Source organism: Mchenga conophoros, linkage group LG3, assembly GCF_057382185.1.
Source record: "Mchenga conophoros isolate Kocher_MC1m ecotype Shallow Benthic linkage group LG3, M_conophoros_male_GT1.1, whole genome shotgun sequence".
NCBI lineage: Eukaryota > Metazoa > Chordata > Actinopteri > Cichliformes > Cichlidae > Mchenga > Mchenga conophoros.
The window spans coordinates 23,238,932-23,257,123 of record NC_140528.1 but is presented as its reverse complement, the minus strand read 5'-3'; the positions used below and the strand labels follow the sequence as shown (position 1 = coordinate 23,257,123).

The following is an 18,192-nucleotide window of genomic DNA, read 5'->3' as shown; positions in this document are numbered from 1 at the left end:
TGGATGGAGGAGGACAAATAGTTTTTCCCTTCAGTGACACTTCAGCAGCTCAATGTTCTGGGAGATGTTTGTCTTTATGAAGGTTTATGGATTCTTGTTCTTACTTTGGTTAAACTGAGCAATACATTTTCCATCTAACATTTAAAGTAAATTTCCAGGTGAATAAAAGATCTGCAGCTGCAGCCTCTGTGATGTTTCACAGTCTGAAAGTAACAAATTCAACCAGAGTTCAAACAAAGGCTTAATATACGTGTGTGTTTGATATAATGCCAACAAGTACAAACAGGTGTTCTTACAGGTCTTAATCACAGAGCTCTGATAAGTCTGGTGACTTTCACACTCAGCAATTTTGCTGCCTTTTATTTTATATTGGCCTTTTTAAAGCCCTTCAAAGTCTCCCACATTCATACAGAGCTTTTAACACCAAACTCCTTTACAGTCCTTCTCCTCTCACACACGATCACACGACTGATTTGTCTGCAGCAGCTGTGTTACTGCTAGTATTTTATTATGTGTGTGTGGCGGGGGCGTGGCCCCGGGCGCAGCTGCAGGGGAGGAGTGGAGCGGAAGGCTCATCAGGGCGGCGCTGCGAGGCCGGTAAGAACAGCTGATGTTGTTTATGGACTGATGATGGTTTCCCTCCCCTGTGTTATAGTGAGACGGAGAGGAGCGGGAGAGGAGAAAAAGAGACACACATCAGCTGGGATGGACAGCTGTCATTCGGTGCGATAGCATCAGTGTGTGAAAGTGTAAATAAATGTGGAACTTGGCGATAAAGACCTGTGTGTGCGTGTACCTGTGCCTAGTATATTCCACAAGTGGTGCCGAAACCCGGGAAAGTGCCGGTGGGGAAATGTCCGACCCACAGGCCGCGCCACCCGCCCAGCCTCTGCAATTCTTGGCGCAGATGCTGGCGGAGATGGCGACGATGAGCCGGGATCAGGCGGCCGACCAGCGTGCCCACCTGGCCGCGCTGCGGGAGCAGACGGACCGGCAGACGCAAGTTCTGGAGCGGCTGGTCGGGGCCGCTGCCACGCCGAAGCCCTCGCCACTGTCGGTGGCGGTGCCCCGGATGGGGGACGGGGACGACCCACAGGTTTTTTTGGAGACCTTCCGTGCCACGGCGGAGGCTTGCCAATGGCCGCGGGAGGAGTGGGCTCCGCGGCTGCTCCCCCTGCTGTCCGGGGAGGCACAAACAGCGGCCCTGAGTCTGCCTCCGGCGTCGAGGAGCAGCTTCGCGGACGTGAGCCGGGCGGTGGTGGACAGGCTAGGGCTCACCGCCGAAGACCACCGCCGGCGGTTCCGGGCCTGTCGGCTGGCTACAACGGACCGACCATTCGCCTGGGCCCGGCAGCTGCGCGACGCGGCGGTACGCTGGCTGCAACCGGGAACATCGGAGGGGGAGACGAAGCTGGTGGACAAGGTGGTGCTGGAGCAGTTCACGGAGGGATTGCCAGCGGAGACGGCGAGATGGGTCCGGTGCCACCGGCCCGCAAGCTTGGAGGTAGCGGTGACGCTGGCGGAGGACCACCTTGCCGCTGGAGCAGGGGAACCCGGGGACGCCGGACGGAGGCCGAACAAACAGGCCCCGGTGCCGGCCCCGAGGCGCCGTGTGCCGGCACCAGGGCAGGCAGAGCGGCTGCCGGCGCTGAGCCCCACTAACCCTTTCGCGGCGTTGGTGCCGTCCAGGGCAGCCGAGCCAAGTGGAGCCGCCCCCGAGCCACGGAGAGCAGCACAGACGCCGGGGCCGGAGTGTTGGAAGTGCGGGCAGCCGGGGCACCTGAGGAGGGATTGTCCGCTTATGGAAGTGGGGCAGGTGTTTCGTGTTGCTGGCGCCCCAGCACCCTCCCCCGGTCCAGGAGGGACATACAGTATTCCGGTAAGGACTCGAGGGGGTATACGCCAGGCGTTGGTGGACACGGGCTGCACGCAGACCCTCGTACACCAAAGCTTGGTTCGCCCCGGGGCATTGCTGGAGGCAGAATGGGTGGAGGTGAGGTGTGTGCATGGTGACGTTCACAGGTATCCCATAGTGCCGCTGTTATTAAAGTATAAGGGCAAAACGCATAGAGTAACGGCGGCGGTTAGCCCGCGCCTGTCGCACCCCCTGATTCTGGGTACCAATTGGCCGGGGTTTCATCAGCTACTGGGACAGTACGCGGGGGTGCGATCACGACCGGAAGCGGGGTGTAGCGTGTGCGCGGCGTTCAGCGGTGACGCGGGGTCGTCCGACACTGACTCCGGGGGGGAGGAGCCGGTGGGTCCCTCACGGGACGTCCCGCCGGCCCCGGAAGTGTCCCCCATGGGTGATTTCCCACTGGAGCAGTCTCGTGACGGCACCCTACGCTCAGCCTTTGACCAAGTGATGGCTATTGATGGTCACGTGGTGCGCCCTGAGGCCGCGCAGACCTACCCGCGTTTCGTCTTATTAAACGACCGATTATATCGAGTGAGTCGTGACACTCAGACAGAGGAAACACACACCCAGTTGTTGGTGCCGCAGGGCCGCCGGGAAACGCTTTTCCAGGCGGCCCACTATAACCCCATGGCAAGGCATATGGGCTATGAGAAAACTCTGGAGCGAATAACGGCCCGATTTTATTGGCCGGGCATCCGAGCGAATGTGCGCCGCTGGTGCGCGTCCTGCCCGGACTGCCAACTTGTTAACCAGCCGGCCATACCGAAGGCGCCGCTGCGCCCTCTCCCCCTCATTGAGGTCCCGTTTGAGCGCATCGGCATGGACCTCATCGGGCCGTTTCACCGGAGTGCACGCGGCTACCGCTTTGTGTTAGTCTTGGTGGATTACGCAACGCGGTACCCGGAAGCAGTTCCGCTGCGCACCATCTCTGCAAAGAGTGTGGCGCAGGCACTGTTTCAGGTCATCTCCCGAGTCGGAATCCCGAAAGAGATACTGACTGACCAGGGCACGTCGTTTATGTCTCGTACACTGCGGGAACTGTACGAATTACTGGGCATTAAATCTATTCGGACCAGCGTCTACCACCCTCAGACTGACGGGCTGGTGGAGCGGCTGAATAAGACTTTAAAGTCCATGATTCGGAAGTTCATTAACGAGGATGAACGCAATTGGGATCACTGGCTAGACCCTCTGTTATTCGCAGTGCGGGAGGTGCCCCAGGCCTCCACGGGATTTTCTCCCTTTGAACTGCTGTTCGGCAGGAGGCCACGTGGGGTGCTCGACCTGATTAAAGAAAGCTGGGAGGACGGTCCGAGCCCCGCCAAAAATGAGATTCAGTACGTGTTGGACCTGAGAGCAAAACTCCACACTTTGGGGAGGTTGTCACGGGAGAATTTGCTCCAGGCTCAGCAGCGTCAGCAACGCCTGTATGACAGAGGGGCTAGGCTCAGGCAATTTTCACCGGGAGATAAAGTGCTTGTGTTACTCCCTACTTCCAGCTCGAAGTTGCTCGCCAAGTGGCAAGGACCCTTTGTGGTCACACGGCGAGTCGGGGACGTGGACTATGAGGTCGCTCGGTCGGACAGGGGAGGAGCCGCGCAGATTTATCACCTCAATCTCCTCAAACTGTGGCGAGAGGTTGAAACCGCTTCTCTGGTGAGCTTGGTGAAGGAGAGAGATGAGTTGGGGCCTGAGGTGCCAAATTCTATCATTCCCGCCTCCCTCCCTTGTGATGACCATCTCACACAGGCCCAGAGAGCGGATGTTGTCGCGTTGCAACAGCGTTTTGCGGACGTGTTCTCCCCCCTGCCCGGCCGGACGTCTCTCATTGAGCATCATTTTGTAACGCAGCCTGGCGTGACGGTGCGTTCACGGCCCTACAGGCTCCCGGAGCACAAGCGAAAAATCGTGCAGAGGGAATTGGCGGAAATGCTGAGGATGGGAGTAATAGAAGAGTCGCACAGCGCCTGGTGTAGCCCCATCGTTCTGGTGGCGAAGAAGGATGGGTCTATACGGTTCTGTGTCGACTATCGCAGGGTGAACGAAGTGTCACGCTTTGATGCCTACCCCATGCCTCGGGTCGACGAGCTCCTGGACCGGTTAGGCACGGCCCGCTTTTTCACGACACTGGACTTAACCAAGGGCTATTGGCAGATTCCCTTGTCTGCCGAGGCCAGGGAGAAAACGGCCTTCTCCACTCCGTACGGTTTGTACCAGTTCGTGACACTTCCGTTTGGCCTGTTCGGGGCCCCGGCCACTTTCCAGCGTCTCATGGACCGGGTACTGCGTCCGCACGCAGCGTATGCTGCCGCCGACCTGGATGACGTGATCATCCACAGCGACACCTGGGCGGAGCATGTGCTGCGGGTGGCCGCGGTCCTGGAGTCCCTGAGGGGGGCGGGGCTCACGGCCAATCCGAAGAAGTGCGCGGTTGGACGGAGGGAGGTGCAGTATCTGGGGTACCACCTGGGGGGCGGGCAGGTGCGTCCACAGGTGGAGAAGACGGCGGCTATCGCATCCTGCCCGCGCCCCAGGACGAAAAAGGAGGTGAGACGGTTCTTGGGGTTGGCGGGTTACTATCGTCGCTTTGTGCCGGGGTTTGCGCAGCTAACCAGCCCCCTGACCGATCTCACTCGAAAGGGTGCCCCGGATCTGGTCCAGTGGACGGGGCCGTGCCAGGCGGCGTTTGTGCAGGTGAAAAAGGCTCTCTGTGGGGAGCCGCTGCTTCACACTCCTAACTTTTCCCTCCCTTTTGTTCTGCAGACTGACGCCTCGGACAGAGGGCTGGGAGCCGTTTTGTCCCAGCAGGTAAGGGGGCCGACCGCCCTGTCCTATACATCAGCCGGAAGCTAGCAGAGCGCGAGCGCCGGTACAGCACCGTGGAGAAGGAGTGCCTGGCCATCCGGTGGGCGGTCGGCTCCCTGCGCTATTACCTCCTGGGACGCTCATTCACCCTCTGTTCGGACCACGCCCCGCTGCAGTGGCTCCACCGCATGAAGGATGCCAACGCCCGGATCACCCGGTGGTATCTGGCGTTGCAGCCCTTTAAGTTCAAGGTGATCCATAGGCCGGGGGCGCAGATGGCAGTGGCCGATTTCCTCTCTCGCTCGCGGGGGGGGGGAGTTGGCTCGGCCGGACGGCTCCCCGGCCTCGAACGGGCGGTGGGGGTGTGTGGCGGGGGCGTGGCCCCGGGCGCAGCTGCAGGGGAGGAGTGGAGCGGAAGGCTCATCAGGGCGGCGCTGCGAGGCCGGTAAGAACAGCTGATGTTGTTTATGGACTGATGATGGTTTCCCTCCCCTGTGTTATAGTGAGACGGAGTGGAGCGGGAGAGGAGAAAAAGAGACACACATCAGCTGGGATGGACAGCTGTCATTCGGTGCGATAGCATCAGTGTGTGAAAGTGTAAATAAATGTGGAACTTGGCGATAAAGACCTGTGTGTGCGTGTACCTGTGCCTAGTATATTCCACAGTGTGTAATCTCCTCATATTGTTCCTGTGGTTTAGTTTGACGTCCTTCTGCAAACTCAGCTGCTCTGTTGCTGATACACGTCTCCATGAATATGATTGATCAGATGCTGCCAACACCATGTGTTTCATGTGAGCGTTCAGCTGAAACCCTGGGTTGACTTATCGAGTTAATAACAAGCTTCACGTGACTGTGAATGCTAAAGTGAATCAGATAAAGGAAAGAGACCCTGCTAATGTTGGACTCACTTCTTAGTGTAGATCCCAGGAGGAAGTTCAACATAGCCATTCTTTGTGCTAGCTCGACCAAACCTGAGACCACAGTGCAGGATAATGATCATCATCTGTCTCTGTCAAGGACATTTAAAATCCACAAATAACAAACATAATTATATTTGATCATTAAAAATGATGATTAAACAAAGTGTCAAACATACTTAAGTAGAAGGACTGATGTTTGTGTTAAAATACCCTCTTAAAGCTGAAATAATGATTCAACTTCTTTACTCAAGTAAAGGTAAAAGAGTCCAGGCTCTGAAATGTACTCACAGTATTAAAGTAAAAACGCCATCTTTGAAGGAAATTTCTGCCAGTTTTTGTGCAAAGTTCCCTGAATTTCTACCTCCAACATTAATATGAGAAAATTATCTGAACTTTTATTCTAATGAATTTAATCAGCTTGAACATTTTGTAGCACAAAAGTAGAAAAAACTCAAAGGGAATCAAAAATAGCTCTGTTTGCTGTTGCCTGCATTGTAGATGGGCGGCTTTGCCTCAACACCTAAAGAGGAAAATGAGTTTAGTCAAGTATTAAAGTGGGATTGAAGAGGTCAGGAAACCAGAGATCAGGTGTTGTGGTGCAGCATTAATATAAGATGGGGCCTGATTATTTAAGACCTTGTATGTGAGGAGCAGCCAATGGAGGGAAGCCAAAACAGGAGAAATCTGCTCTCTCTTTCTAGTCCCTGTCAGGACTCTTGCTGCAGCATTTTGGATTAGCTGAAGGCTTTTCAGGGAGTTTTTAGGACTTCCTGATAATAATGAATTACAGTCGTCCAGTCTGGAAGTAATAAATGCATGAACTAGTTTTTCAGCGTCACTCTTTTTAGCATTTTTTAACAACAAGGTTCTGTCTATTAGGGCTCTTGTCTCGCCGACTGCTGCCTCAGATCCGAGTCTTTCTCCTGTGTGCTCAGCTGTCTTAGAGCAGTTTGATCCCGTCTCCCTTAATGACTTGACTGCGGTAGTTCGTAACCTAAGATCATCACACTGCCCCTCTGATTGTCGCCCCCCAACTACTCTTTCAAGGATTGTCAGGTTGGAGATCGGCCTATAATTAGCTAAGACAGCTGGGTCTAGGGATGCTTTTTAAGTAAAGGTTTAACTACAGCCAGCTAGGGATGGGTACCGTTTAGATTTGAAAACCTGCTAAATCAGAATCAGTTGCTGATGACGGCTTTTTTCTTTTCCATCAATCACGTATAATCTTAACTCAAAGTGAACATAGACTTGATTGCTCAGATCAGCCAATTCAAAATGCTAATTCAATCAACTCTGAGTTCATGGCTAGACTCAGTTTGTTGGCCCTGCACCTTAAAACTATTTCCTGTTTGTCTCTCGTGTTTTTTGGATATTGTTTTCACATCTTATGTCACGGCTAGCGGGGCGAGCCATGTTGAATTTAATAAAGGACCCAAGATGCAGACACTGCTGTGAAGTGAGTGAGCTTTATTGAAATGGTGAAGTGCAGTGGAGATGGCCTGTGCAGAAGCTAAGATAACCTCTACTGAAAAAACTACAAAACTAACCTGAAACCTTAAACGGAGACACGGGGAGACAACACAGACGAACCAGCAACAAGCAGGAGAAAACAAAGGGCTCATATACACAAAAGAGAAATCAGGGAATGAGAAAAGGGAGACACAGCAGGATTCATTGGACATAACCAGACAAGGGGAAGCAAAAGTAGACACACTAACGTAGGACATGGCACTGTCAAAATAAAACAGGAAGTGAACACAGAGACACAATACTAACACAGTACAGAGGGAACACAGAAACCAAAACCTCAGAACTAGAAAATCTTAATCAGAATGAAATTGTAACAAAAGACAATAACAATCAAAACAAAACCACTGAGTCCACAGACTCGGGACATACATCGGCTCAAACTGTGGTCATAAATATTTTGTACTTGTAAATCAGACTGTGTAGTTGTGAACTGAGTTTTGTAACATTGTGAAACAAAATATCTGGAAAGTTTATGTTTTTGCGTTCATTGATTTGTGTGTGTAAAAATGTAAAAATGTAATAAATGTAAGAAACATTAGAACTACTTTTGCTGACACAAAGGTTGGCGAGCACTGCAAGTTGTCCCTTTAAACCAGTCACTGATATAAAGAGAGCACCTTGTTCCAGGGCATCTGAGCATGGAGGGAAAGCTTTATGCAGGAGATGGTAAGAGCTGTTGGGACTAAAGAAACTGAGCAGAAAACTACAGACATCTGGAAACTGAGTTGTTAATTCTCAGTGGGATCAGCAGGACTAGCAAAGCTTCACCATGACAGTCATCTGATTGACTGAACCCATCCAAACATCACTTCATGGACCTTTAGCTTGTGTCTGTGTGTGGACAGACATAACATGAGCTAATTATACATTACTCCTCCACAGAGTGGACCAGCAGAGAGCAGAGGTTTCCACTGGTCAGTCTGCACAGCAGCATCAAACACACCTGGACTCTGTGGTTATGGTTTGTAGTACTACGTTTACATTTGTTCTTTTCAGTCACCTCTATGCTGCACTTTGTGGACCAGAGGATTGTCAGTGTGTCCAACATAAGTCAGAGTTTGGGCTCCATGATTTCAGTCAGATTGGGGTGACTGTAGCTCAGGAGGGGAGCAGGTCAGCTACTAGTTAGGTTTGTGAATCAAACCCTGGCTGGCAAATGTACTGGGTAACGTACTAAACCCAAGCTGCCCTCTGATGCATCCATCAGAGTGTGAAAGAAAGTATTTAAGCATAGAACAATGTGCTTGGTTGAGTGAGGCATGTTGTATAAAATGCTTTGTGTGCACAGAGTATCAAAGAGAGCTATATAAGAACCAGTCCATTTACCACTGGGTAATTCATATAGTCTTCTTTTCCAGCGGCTGGAGGACAACATCACCATGTTTGTGAAGAACGAGCTGAAGAAGATCCAGAAGCTTCTGAGTCCAGATCACCCAGAAACTTTAAAGAGCCAGATGGAGGATGAGGAGATGTTTGAAGGAGAGGATGAAGATGAAAGAAAGAGCTGCAGAGAAGCATTTCTGAAGATCACACTCCACTTCTTGAGGAGACTTAAGCAGCATGAGATGGCTGACCATCTGCAGAGCAGTAAGAGAATTTCTCTAAAGACTGAATATTGATCTTTCCTAATAGCTCAAGAAATGGACCAATAGACATTCATCCTTTCAGGGTACTGAAAGGCTATGATATTTATTATATAATATTTTTTTCTGAATTTCTTACCTTCAGAAATATTTGCTCCACTCTGTAAACGAGAACTTAAAGCCCAACTGAAGAAGAAGTTCCAGTGTGTGTTTGAGGGCATCGCTAAAGCAGGAAGCCCAACCCTCCTGAATCAGATCTACACAGAGCTCTACATCACAGAGGGAGGGACTGCAGAGGTCAATGAGGAACATGAGGTCAGACAGATTGAAACAGCATCCAGGAAACCAGACAGACCAGAAACAACAATCAGACAAGAAGACATCTTTAAAGCCTCACCAGGAAGAGACGAACCAATCAGAACAGTGCTGACAAAGGGAGTGGCTGGCATTGGGAAAACAGTCTTAACACAGAAATACAGCCTGGACTGGGCTGAAGACAAAGCCAACCAGGACATCCAGTTCATATTTCCATTCACTTTCAGAGAGCTGAATGTGCTGAAAGAGGAAAAGTTCAGCTTGGTGGAACTTGTTCATCACTTCTTTAATCAAACTAACGAATCAGGAATCTGCAGGCTTGAAGACTTCCAGGTTGTGTTCATACTTGATGGTCTGGATGAGTGTCGACTTAATTTGGACTTCAACAAAACTAAAATCCTGACTGAAACAAGAAAGTCCACCTCATTGGATGAGCTGCTGACAAACCTCATCAGAGGGAACCTGCTCCCTTCTGCTCGCCTTTGGATAACAACACGACCTGCAGCAGCCAATCAGATCCCTCCTTGGTGTGTCGACATGGTGACAGAGGTCAGAGGGTTCACTGACCCACAGAAGGAGGAGTACTTCAGGAAGAGATTCAGAGATGAGGAGCAGGCCAGCAGGATCATCTCCCACATCAAGAAAGCTCGAAGCCTCCACATCATGTGTCACATCCCAGTCTTCTGCTGGATCACTGCTACAGTTCTGGAGGATGTGCTGGAAACCAGAGAGGGAGCAGAGCTGCCCAACACCCTGACTGAGATGTACATCCACTTCCTGGTGGTTCAGGCCAAAGTGAAGAGGATCAAATATGATGGAGGAGCTGAGACAGATCCACACTGGAGTCCAGAGAGCAGGAAGATGATTGAGTCACTGGGAAAACTGGCTTTTGATCAGCTGCAGAAAGGAAACCTGATCTTCTATGAACCAGACCTGACAGAGTGTGGCATCGATATCAGAGCAGCCTCAGTGTACTCAGGAGTGTTCACACAGATCTTTAAAGAGGAGAAACAACTGTACCAGAACAAGGTGTTCTGCTTTGTTCATCTCAGTGTTCAGGAGTTTCTGGCTGCTCTTCATGTCCACCTGACCTTCATCAACTCTGGACTCAATCAGCTGGAAAAACAACAAACAAGCTCTCAGACAGAGAAATACTTCTACCAGTGTGCTGTGGACAAGGCCTTACAGAGCCCCAATGGACACCTGGACTTGTTCCTTCGTTTTCTCTTGGGTCTGAAGACTAATCAAACTCGTTTGCAAGGCCTCATGACACAAACAGGAAGTAGCTCAAAGAGCAATCAAGAAGCAGTTCAGTACATCAAGGAGAAGCTCAGTGAGAATCTGTCTGCAGAGAAAAGCATCAATCTGTTTCACTGTCTGAATGAACTGAATGATCGTTCTCTACTGGAGGAGATCCAACAGTCCCTGAGTTCAGGACGTCTCTCCACAGATAAATTGTCTCCTGCTCAGTGGTCAGCTCTGGTCTTCATCTTACTGTCATCAGAAAAAGATCTGGATGTGTTTGACCTGAAGAAATACTTTGCTTCAGAGGAGGCTCTTCTGAGGCTGCTGCCAGTGGTCAAAGCCTCTAAAAAAGCTCTGTAAGTTATAAAGTTTTTATTATTTAATTTGGTTGGTATGTTATGGAAAACACACTGCCATGAACTTCTGTTTTGTTTTTGTCAAAATCACTGTAATATAATCACTGTACCTTTATATACACGTGACTTGTATTAATGTTGCTGCCCTCTTGTGGCTAAAGTGTAATTATGTTATTGTTATTAGGGAGGATTTGAGAGTAACATGCCAAGTGAGTCAGCACCTTCGCTTTAGCTTAAAAATCCAAATTCTTATGTCATCAGTTATAGTTGCATGTATTCATTATCATAACTTAACCTTTAATATTGATGTCTTAAATTTATTTTGAGTAAACTAATGTTAAGGTTCAAATATTGGGGAAGGAGAGTACAAACAACCATGGTCCAGAACTTGGTCAAACGATTTTAATGAAATACACGCGTGGGAAGACCAGCTCCGTTCGCAGACCGGGCTGATCTCCGACTTAATCAAAGCATAAACAGATATTTTATACCATCAGGGCTTGAATTTAATGACGCCCTCTCATACTTCACAAACAGAATATATGCATACGTCAAATCAAAACCACAATGACTTTTAACACAGTTTAAAAGAACATTATCTCCTATCTTCATGGCAGGCACTTCCTGTCACTGCCGGATGCTCGCTTATCATCGTGACACATCAGCAGCAGTTCTGCGACAAACTGCTCTTTTGCAACCCCGAGCAAAACATGATTAAACTTCCACCTATAAATGATTCTCTTTAACTAAGTGTGTGTCTCGTCCTTAAAGGCTCCTCAGAATAACCTGCACTTAGACTCTGCTTTCGGTTTCAGTTTTGCAAAAGACACACTCTTCAAACCTGCAACTTCCTGTCAGCCTGCAACTTAGTCTTTCTGAAAGACACACACTGTTTAAACATCTGAATGCAATATCAATTTTGTAGATTATATTATTAATGCAATGGTAATGATGATGATTATTAACAATAGCAGCAAAATATCTCTCCAATCTCAATACTCCCTCTCTCGACCTCTGGAACACCAGAGGTCACAATACATTGTGTTGGGTCACTCCTCGGCCCACTCAGCTGCTTCCATGTCCATCCATGGCATCATGGACATCGGGGTCACCACTCCCGCTCTGACCCTCTCTAGCCGTCCTCTGGCTCAGCAAATCAGACAACCTCATGTCATCTAAGTGGTCCAGTAATAAACACCAGCTCCCCCTCGAGAACACTCCATGCGTAAGATTAGGTTTTTTCTGCGTCCCTCTCTTGTGGTCCATCATGCCTCGGGCCTCCAGGATCCTCACCCCCCTGTGGTCGCCGAGATCTTCTGTAAAGCAAACAAAACACCTTTTCCTGCACCTCCCTAACTTATCATCTTTGGGACTCTTTAATCAAAAGCCTGATCCTAATTATCTTCTTGACTTATTGACTTGTATTTATATATATTCTTCAACATTACTCATCATTTTAAAACTCTTAAAACGCTGCTTTCACGTCCCTGCATGCGTTTCCTGTCGCTTGCCTTATCTAATCATCAACATCCTGTACACAGAACTCTCGCTGCTGCAAGGCCTCCACTCTGACCTAGAATCTCCTTTCACAAGAAAATCATTATAAGCGCCTATTCTACTAAAAGATCCAAAAAAAAACCAACCACTTTAATCAATTAAGTTTAAACATATAAGCAATTACTCCTGCATACATTTTATCACAGCTAAACGCTGCCTTGAAACAACTCCTGTGTGTTAACACCAGTGTTGGTCAAGTTACTTGAAAAAAGTAATCAGTAACTAATTACTGATTACTTCCCCAAAAAAGTAATCCCGTTACTTTACTGATTACTTATTTTCAAAAGTAATTAATTACTTAGTTACTTAGTTACTTTTTAAAAACACGATTTACAACCTGAAGAGGTGATAAAGCGATAGATCTTTCAGCCCAATTCTACTTTTTCTGCATAATCCATCATACAAAATGTAATCAAATGGAAAAGTCTCTTTTTTTAAACTTGTTTTATCAGTTTTAATCTTTTAATTTTATGCATCAAGCAAAAATTTAATTATATGCAACATTCTCTGACTTGAATAAATTAGTTTAACATTGAAACCTATTTTCTGCACATTCCAGCACATAAAATGAAATATTTTTTGTGTTTACACTCAGTCTTTCAAATAGATGCAAGTAAAACACAGCAGAAAATAAATAAACTCAAAGACTCAGCGGTCCTGTTGCTCTATTTTGACCTGTAAAGCAGGACTGGGGGTAGGCGGAGGTTTACCCTGGTGCAGGTGTGCCGCGGTCAGTTGAAGAATCCGCGAGTTTCTCTGTGAATTTCCCATTACGTCGTTGCGCACTCGGTGCTTGCTTGGAAGTTTAGGGGTTTTTTTCCGCTGTAAAAGGTTTTCTTCCCACGCACAACGGACACTAATGTTTCTGTCACTTTTTATGGAATCAAACTCAAAATAAGGTCAGTACTTCCACGCTTTAAACGCTGCACGCTCATACTCTCTCCCACAATCGATTTATGATCCATTGTTGATCTGCACAAAGCTGTTGTCACTAACGGCGCACTCGCTTAGGTCACTGTCGTGAGACATTCTCGCAAAAAAATCACGGTTTTAGTAACGCAGTAACGCAGCGTTCCTACGGGAAAGTAACGGTAATCTAATTACCGATTTTGCAATAGTAATCCCTTACTTTACTTGTTACTTGAAAAAAGTAATCAGATTACAGTAACGCGTTACAAGTGACGCGTTACTGCCCATCTCTGGTTAACACTAACTTCATTTTAAAACTCACATTTCCTATGTTATAACCTGTTTTTGGTACAGCCTTTTTATTTCATCTTGCTCCTTTGATGTAACAATACCTTCTCATTCTAGTTTATCAGACTTAACCAAAATATATGCTTTCCTTCCTTTGGTCCTTCTCTAAAGCAAGAAACTCCTATTCAGTTCCTCTTTTCTGTCACTTGTTACAGGGCCAGCTCAAGTTCAGTTAAACGCTAAATTAATTTGAGGCCTTTTGCCTGGAATCAATACTGTCATGTGTGTTTATGGACTCTGTGTCTGTAAGCGTGTGCAATCCTTCAATAACTCATATCATCCTCACAGTAGATTGGCTAATCATAGCGCTAGCCAAAGGCTCGTGACCCACAAGAGACGAATTGAGCCACAACTCCCTTAAAGGCACAAAATGCAATATGTATAAAAAGTCATTTCTACGTATAAGCTCTCCCCTTTATCCTAAAAATAAATCTATGTAATATCTGTATGTGTGTCTTCTATTCATTAATGTAATTGTCAGTTATTTTCTCTCTTTATTTTACCTTCTTTTTGTTTACCTCTTTGTTTGTGACGTGGACATCCCTAAACCATCCTGAGTTCCGGCTTCAATTTCAACCCAATTGTACCCTCTATTCTCACAGTCGAACTCGTCTGGGCTTCACCTTCCCACTGGCCCCTGTGCCCTTCTCTTAGTGTCCTTTGTTGTCTTGTGATCCCCAGCAAACACAGTCTGTTTCTTCTCTGTTTCCGTTGCTCTTTTCAGTATTTTCCTTTTAGATTAAATCCCAGCCTGGCAAAATATCCCATTCAGTGTCTTTAAACAGTTATGTCACACTGTTCTTACCAGCCTGCAGTTCACCGTGCATTTTCCATCACGTGCTTTTCTTCCATGCTGCTGCTGGTATCGTCAGTGTAGTTTCAGTTGCACTGTCTTTTGCCTGCTGTTAATTCTTGAAGTCCACGATGTTCTGTCGGTCTTCATCAGGAGATTAACTGTCCTATGAGCTTCTTCTCAGGATCGGGACAAGTGGGAGGTCAAGCTGTAAAATTTTAAGCCAAAATCTGGCCTGTTTTCCTCCCAATTCTGTTAATCAATGGTTTTGTACTCAAGATTCTAGGTTGAAAGAAGTCCACCTGTATTGACACACTAAAGCATACAATTAATATCCTTTTCATTTCTTTTCTTAAAACCTCCATTTGCTTCATCTGCCTGGAGTTTAACTCGTATGTTTCTCTCTCTGTGTGCTCACTTGTCACAGTCAGTTCCTTTTATGGGCATGCAAAGTTCCTGTCACACACACCATTTCCTGTCAACCTTGCAGCTGCTCAGAACCATATTTTCTGTTTCTATCTCTCCTGTTTTGTTTTTTTTACAGGCTAATAAAACTCTTGTTTTACTAAGTCTTGATCTAAAACAATTCACCCTTATTTCACGCACACACTTCTAAATATACTAAATTCTTTGCGTTTGTCAGATCGTCTCACACACACACCGCCTTTTCTCTCACACTTCCACTTCTGCACTCACTCTACTATCAACTTTCATAGTGTTATTATTATTTATTATTTTGTACAAATCACATCCAATCACTCAAAGCCTGCTACTCACAGCATTCACACACTTAAACTGTGACAAGAGTTGAGGAATATACTCACAACACGCTTTCCTAAGAGTATTTCAGACATGCCTTTCATAATCAGAAAGAGCAAGTCAAAGAAAACAATTGAAACCTCTATTAATTCTCACAGCACACACATAGAATAGAAAAAATAAAACACACCAGCATTTATTGCTGATGAGAGGTTACTCCTAAAAGTAATTAAAAGATTATTCTGTCCACTGATTCAACAATGATAACTGATTATAAGAATACAAAATAAAATATCTCCTGATCACACTACTCAGGTGAAACACGATATATAAGTCACTCGGAGAACTTAAAAATGTAATTGTTTGCCTTTTTTCTGTGTTTTATTTGTTCCGGAGTAAATCGGTTTGGCTGAGATCAAAGTTCCTCCGGGATTTTCACACAGCTGAATAAACGTTAAACAGGAAACTGATTAAACAGAAGTGTGAGACGGTCGAGAGTTTACGCCAGTGTCCTGTTATATTTTAGATAGCAAGGAGCAGACGGCCGAGTTTATTAAACTCCACAAAGACAGCGGTGACGCAAATCTGAAGGCTAGACCGTCCCATTTCACAGCCTCGCACTTCCAGCCTTTTCGGTCTTTGAAGGACCCGGCCCACGTAGACCGCGAATACCGGGTCCTCCGAAGGATGCAGCCGACGTTTTGGGACAAAGCTAGTGTGTGATGTTCTTTCAGTGTTGCACTTTGTAGACGCTCCCTGAGCACTGGTCTCACAGCCAGCTGCACATAGAGACCAGTGTTGTTAGTCCAGGTCAGAAGATGACTTGTTGGAATGAAAATGAGCTTGTAGTTTGTCTGCTTTAATAATGTGACTGGAAAAAGGTGTTGGACTTCAAATATGTCCATTTCTTTCACACTTCACCTTTAAAAGTGAAGCCTTGTGGTTCCTGGAAGGAAAAACACGACTTTTTCAAGTCTTTGTCCTGTTTTTATGATAAATGTACGACTTTAATGTGAAACATTCAGAGTTTTTTCTCTTGTTGTGTTTGTTTGAAGCTGCTTCCTGTTGGCTTCAGCTGTTTGGAGTTTCCATTTTCTAAACTTCTACATTCTGAACCTTCTTCAGCTCTGAACAGATGATGAAACACTGAATGATTTCAAGCTCACACTTTGTCTAATAAACTTACATCTTTCATTCTTTATACAGATTGAGTTACTGTGGTTTGTCAGAGATCAGCTGTGATTATCTGGCAGCAGCACTGAAGTCCAACCCCTCCCATCTGAGAGAGCTGGACCTGAGCTGGAACGAGCTGCAGGATCCAGGAGTGAAGCATCTGTGTGGTTTCCTGGAGAGTCCAGGACGTGGACTTGAAACTCTGAGGTCAGTCAGCATGTTTTAGTTGTGCTGAGATGAATATGATGTGAAAGTTGTGCTGACACTAAACTGCAGACATCAGGCTGATATTATACTGATCCACACTGAGGATCTTCATGGTAAAGTCTGTTTTCTTCTTCTCTGGTTTAGTCCATTGACTGCAGCAGAACAATGTTCACATTTCAAACCTTCAAAGAAGAAGAAAAATCCTCCACTGGATAATTCACTGTGAAACTCTCCAACTCTTCATTCCACCTTAAAGTCTGTCTGACACTGAAATCCAAAGCAAAATGTGTGTTTGCTTTACAGACAGCAGTCCAACACAAACATACACACATCATCCAAAACACAGTCCAACATCCAAATCTCCTCCACTGCCAGCATGAATGATGGGAAAGAGAAGGAGGAACACTCTGACATTCAGGGTTAGAATGAGTTTCATGAAGCAGACTGTGAAGATCAAAGCTGCATTAGAAAGCTTACATGAATGAATGAGTGGACAGAAGTGGACAGAGATCATCTGAAGCACTTCAAAGGCTTTAAATCAGCACATTTCTCTTTATTCTTTATCAACTTTGTTAGTTTCTCTCAGTTTTCTGTGGAATGAAGCTAACAGCAGGCTAATAAGATGCTGACCAATAGGTTTCTATTAAAGGTTGTAATTTGTATATGAAAAAGTGCTTTGGCTCAGCAGGGATCAGCTTACAGGTAGAATACAGCTGCTGGATGGGATTAGCATGTCATAGCTATCTACCAAACTGCTAACTGGGGGATTTCAGGCCATCTATGGATCATTTTTGCTAACTGTTTATTCAGCTTAGGCTCACAGGGCTGCAGCCTGTGCCCTAGCTGTCATAGGGCAAGAGGCGTGGTCCACCTGCACAGGTGAGCAGTCCATCACAGGGCCAACAGAGAGAGACAGAGAAGCACTCTCTCACATCCACACCTACAGCCAATTTAGAAGCACCAATGAACCTAAGCAGCATTTCATTGGACTGTGGGAGAACATCCAACCTCCACAGAAAGGCCAACAAGCTTCAACCTACAACCTTCTTGCTTTAAGGCACTAGTGCGAACCACTTTTCCCCATTTCAGCCCAAATCCTGCATCTTCCTGTTTCTGACTCCAGGCCAGCTCCACTAACACTTTCTCATCAGACACTGCCACCTAGTGGAGGAAGTCTTAGTTCCATTTGAAGCTTCAGATTACAGTTAGTTCCTTTACAAGGAGGTGGAGGTGGTGGGGCCACAGCACCATCATCACTGAGTGCCATAGGACACTTAACCTTTGTTTCCATATGCTGGGAACTTCCTGTTGTTCCAAGGAGGACTGGAAAATGTGTGAAAATCTCCCAGTCAGTTCCTCACAGCACACTTCAATCATTTCCCTCCCACAGCATCAGGACCAGGGCTTTTTCTCTCTTTGGTCCCACTAAGAGATTTCCACACAAACACCTCATCAGTGGGACTCTCAGAGCTACCAGCCCTTTGCTACAATCACAAAGCTCTTCATTGAAATCAATGATATCAAAGCTGGAATCAAATGAGTCCAAGTCTTCTGCTGATTCAGCATCACATTCATCTTTGCTCCTTGTTCTGCATCCCCACCATGGACTTCATTCCTTTCCAAGCCAGCCTTGAGTGTCCTTTATTCAGCTCATCCTCTGCTTTACTTTTACACCTGATTTTAGCTGCTTTATCTCTCTTTCAACAAGTTTCTGTGCCTCAATCTTTTTCTTCTCTCCCTCATAACAAGACAGCTTCTTCTGCCTGAGAACA

The 18,192-nt window shown here is 46.7% G+C and overlaps 1 protein-coding gene across 1 annotated transcript in view; it reads left to right on the top strand.

Annotated features, from left to right (window-relative positions):
* Window positions 1-18,192, top strand: part of LOC146577727 (protein NLRC3-like) — a 620,451-nt gene that overhangs the window by 211,945 nt on the left and 390,314 nt on the right. The window contains exons 5-7 of the mRNA XM_085268219.1: window positions 8,058-8,136; window positions 8,534-8,762; window positions 8,904-10,102. Coding sequence (XP_085124345.1) covers window positions 8,058-8,136; window positions 8,534-8,762; window positions 8,904-10,102 — 1,507 coding nt within the window. The remainder of the gene's footprint in view (window positions 1-8,057; window positions 8,137-8,533; window positions 8,763-8,903; window positions 10,103-18,192) is intronic.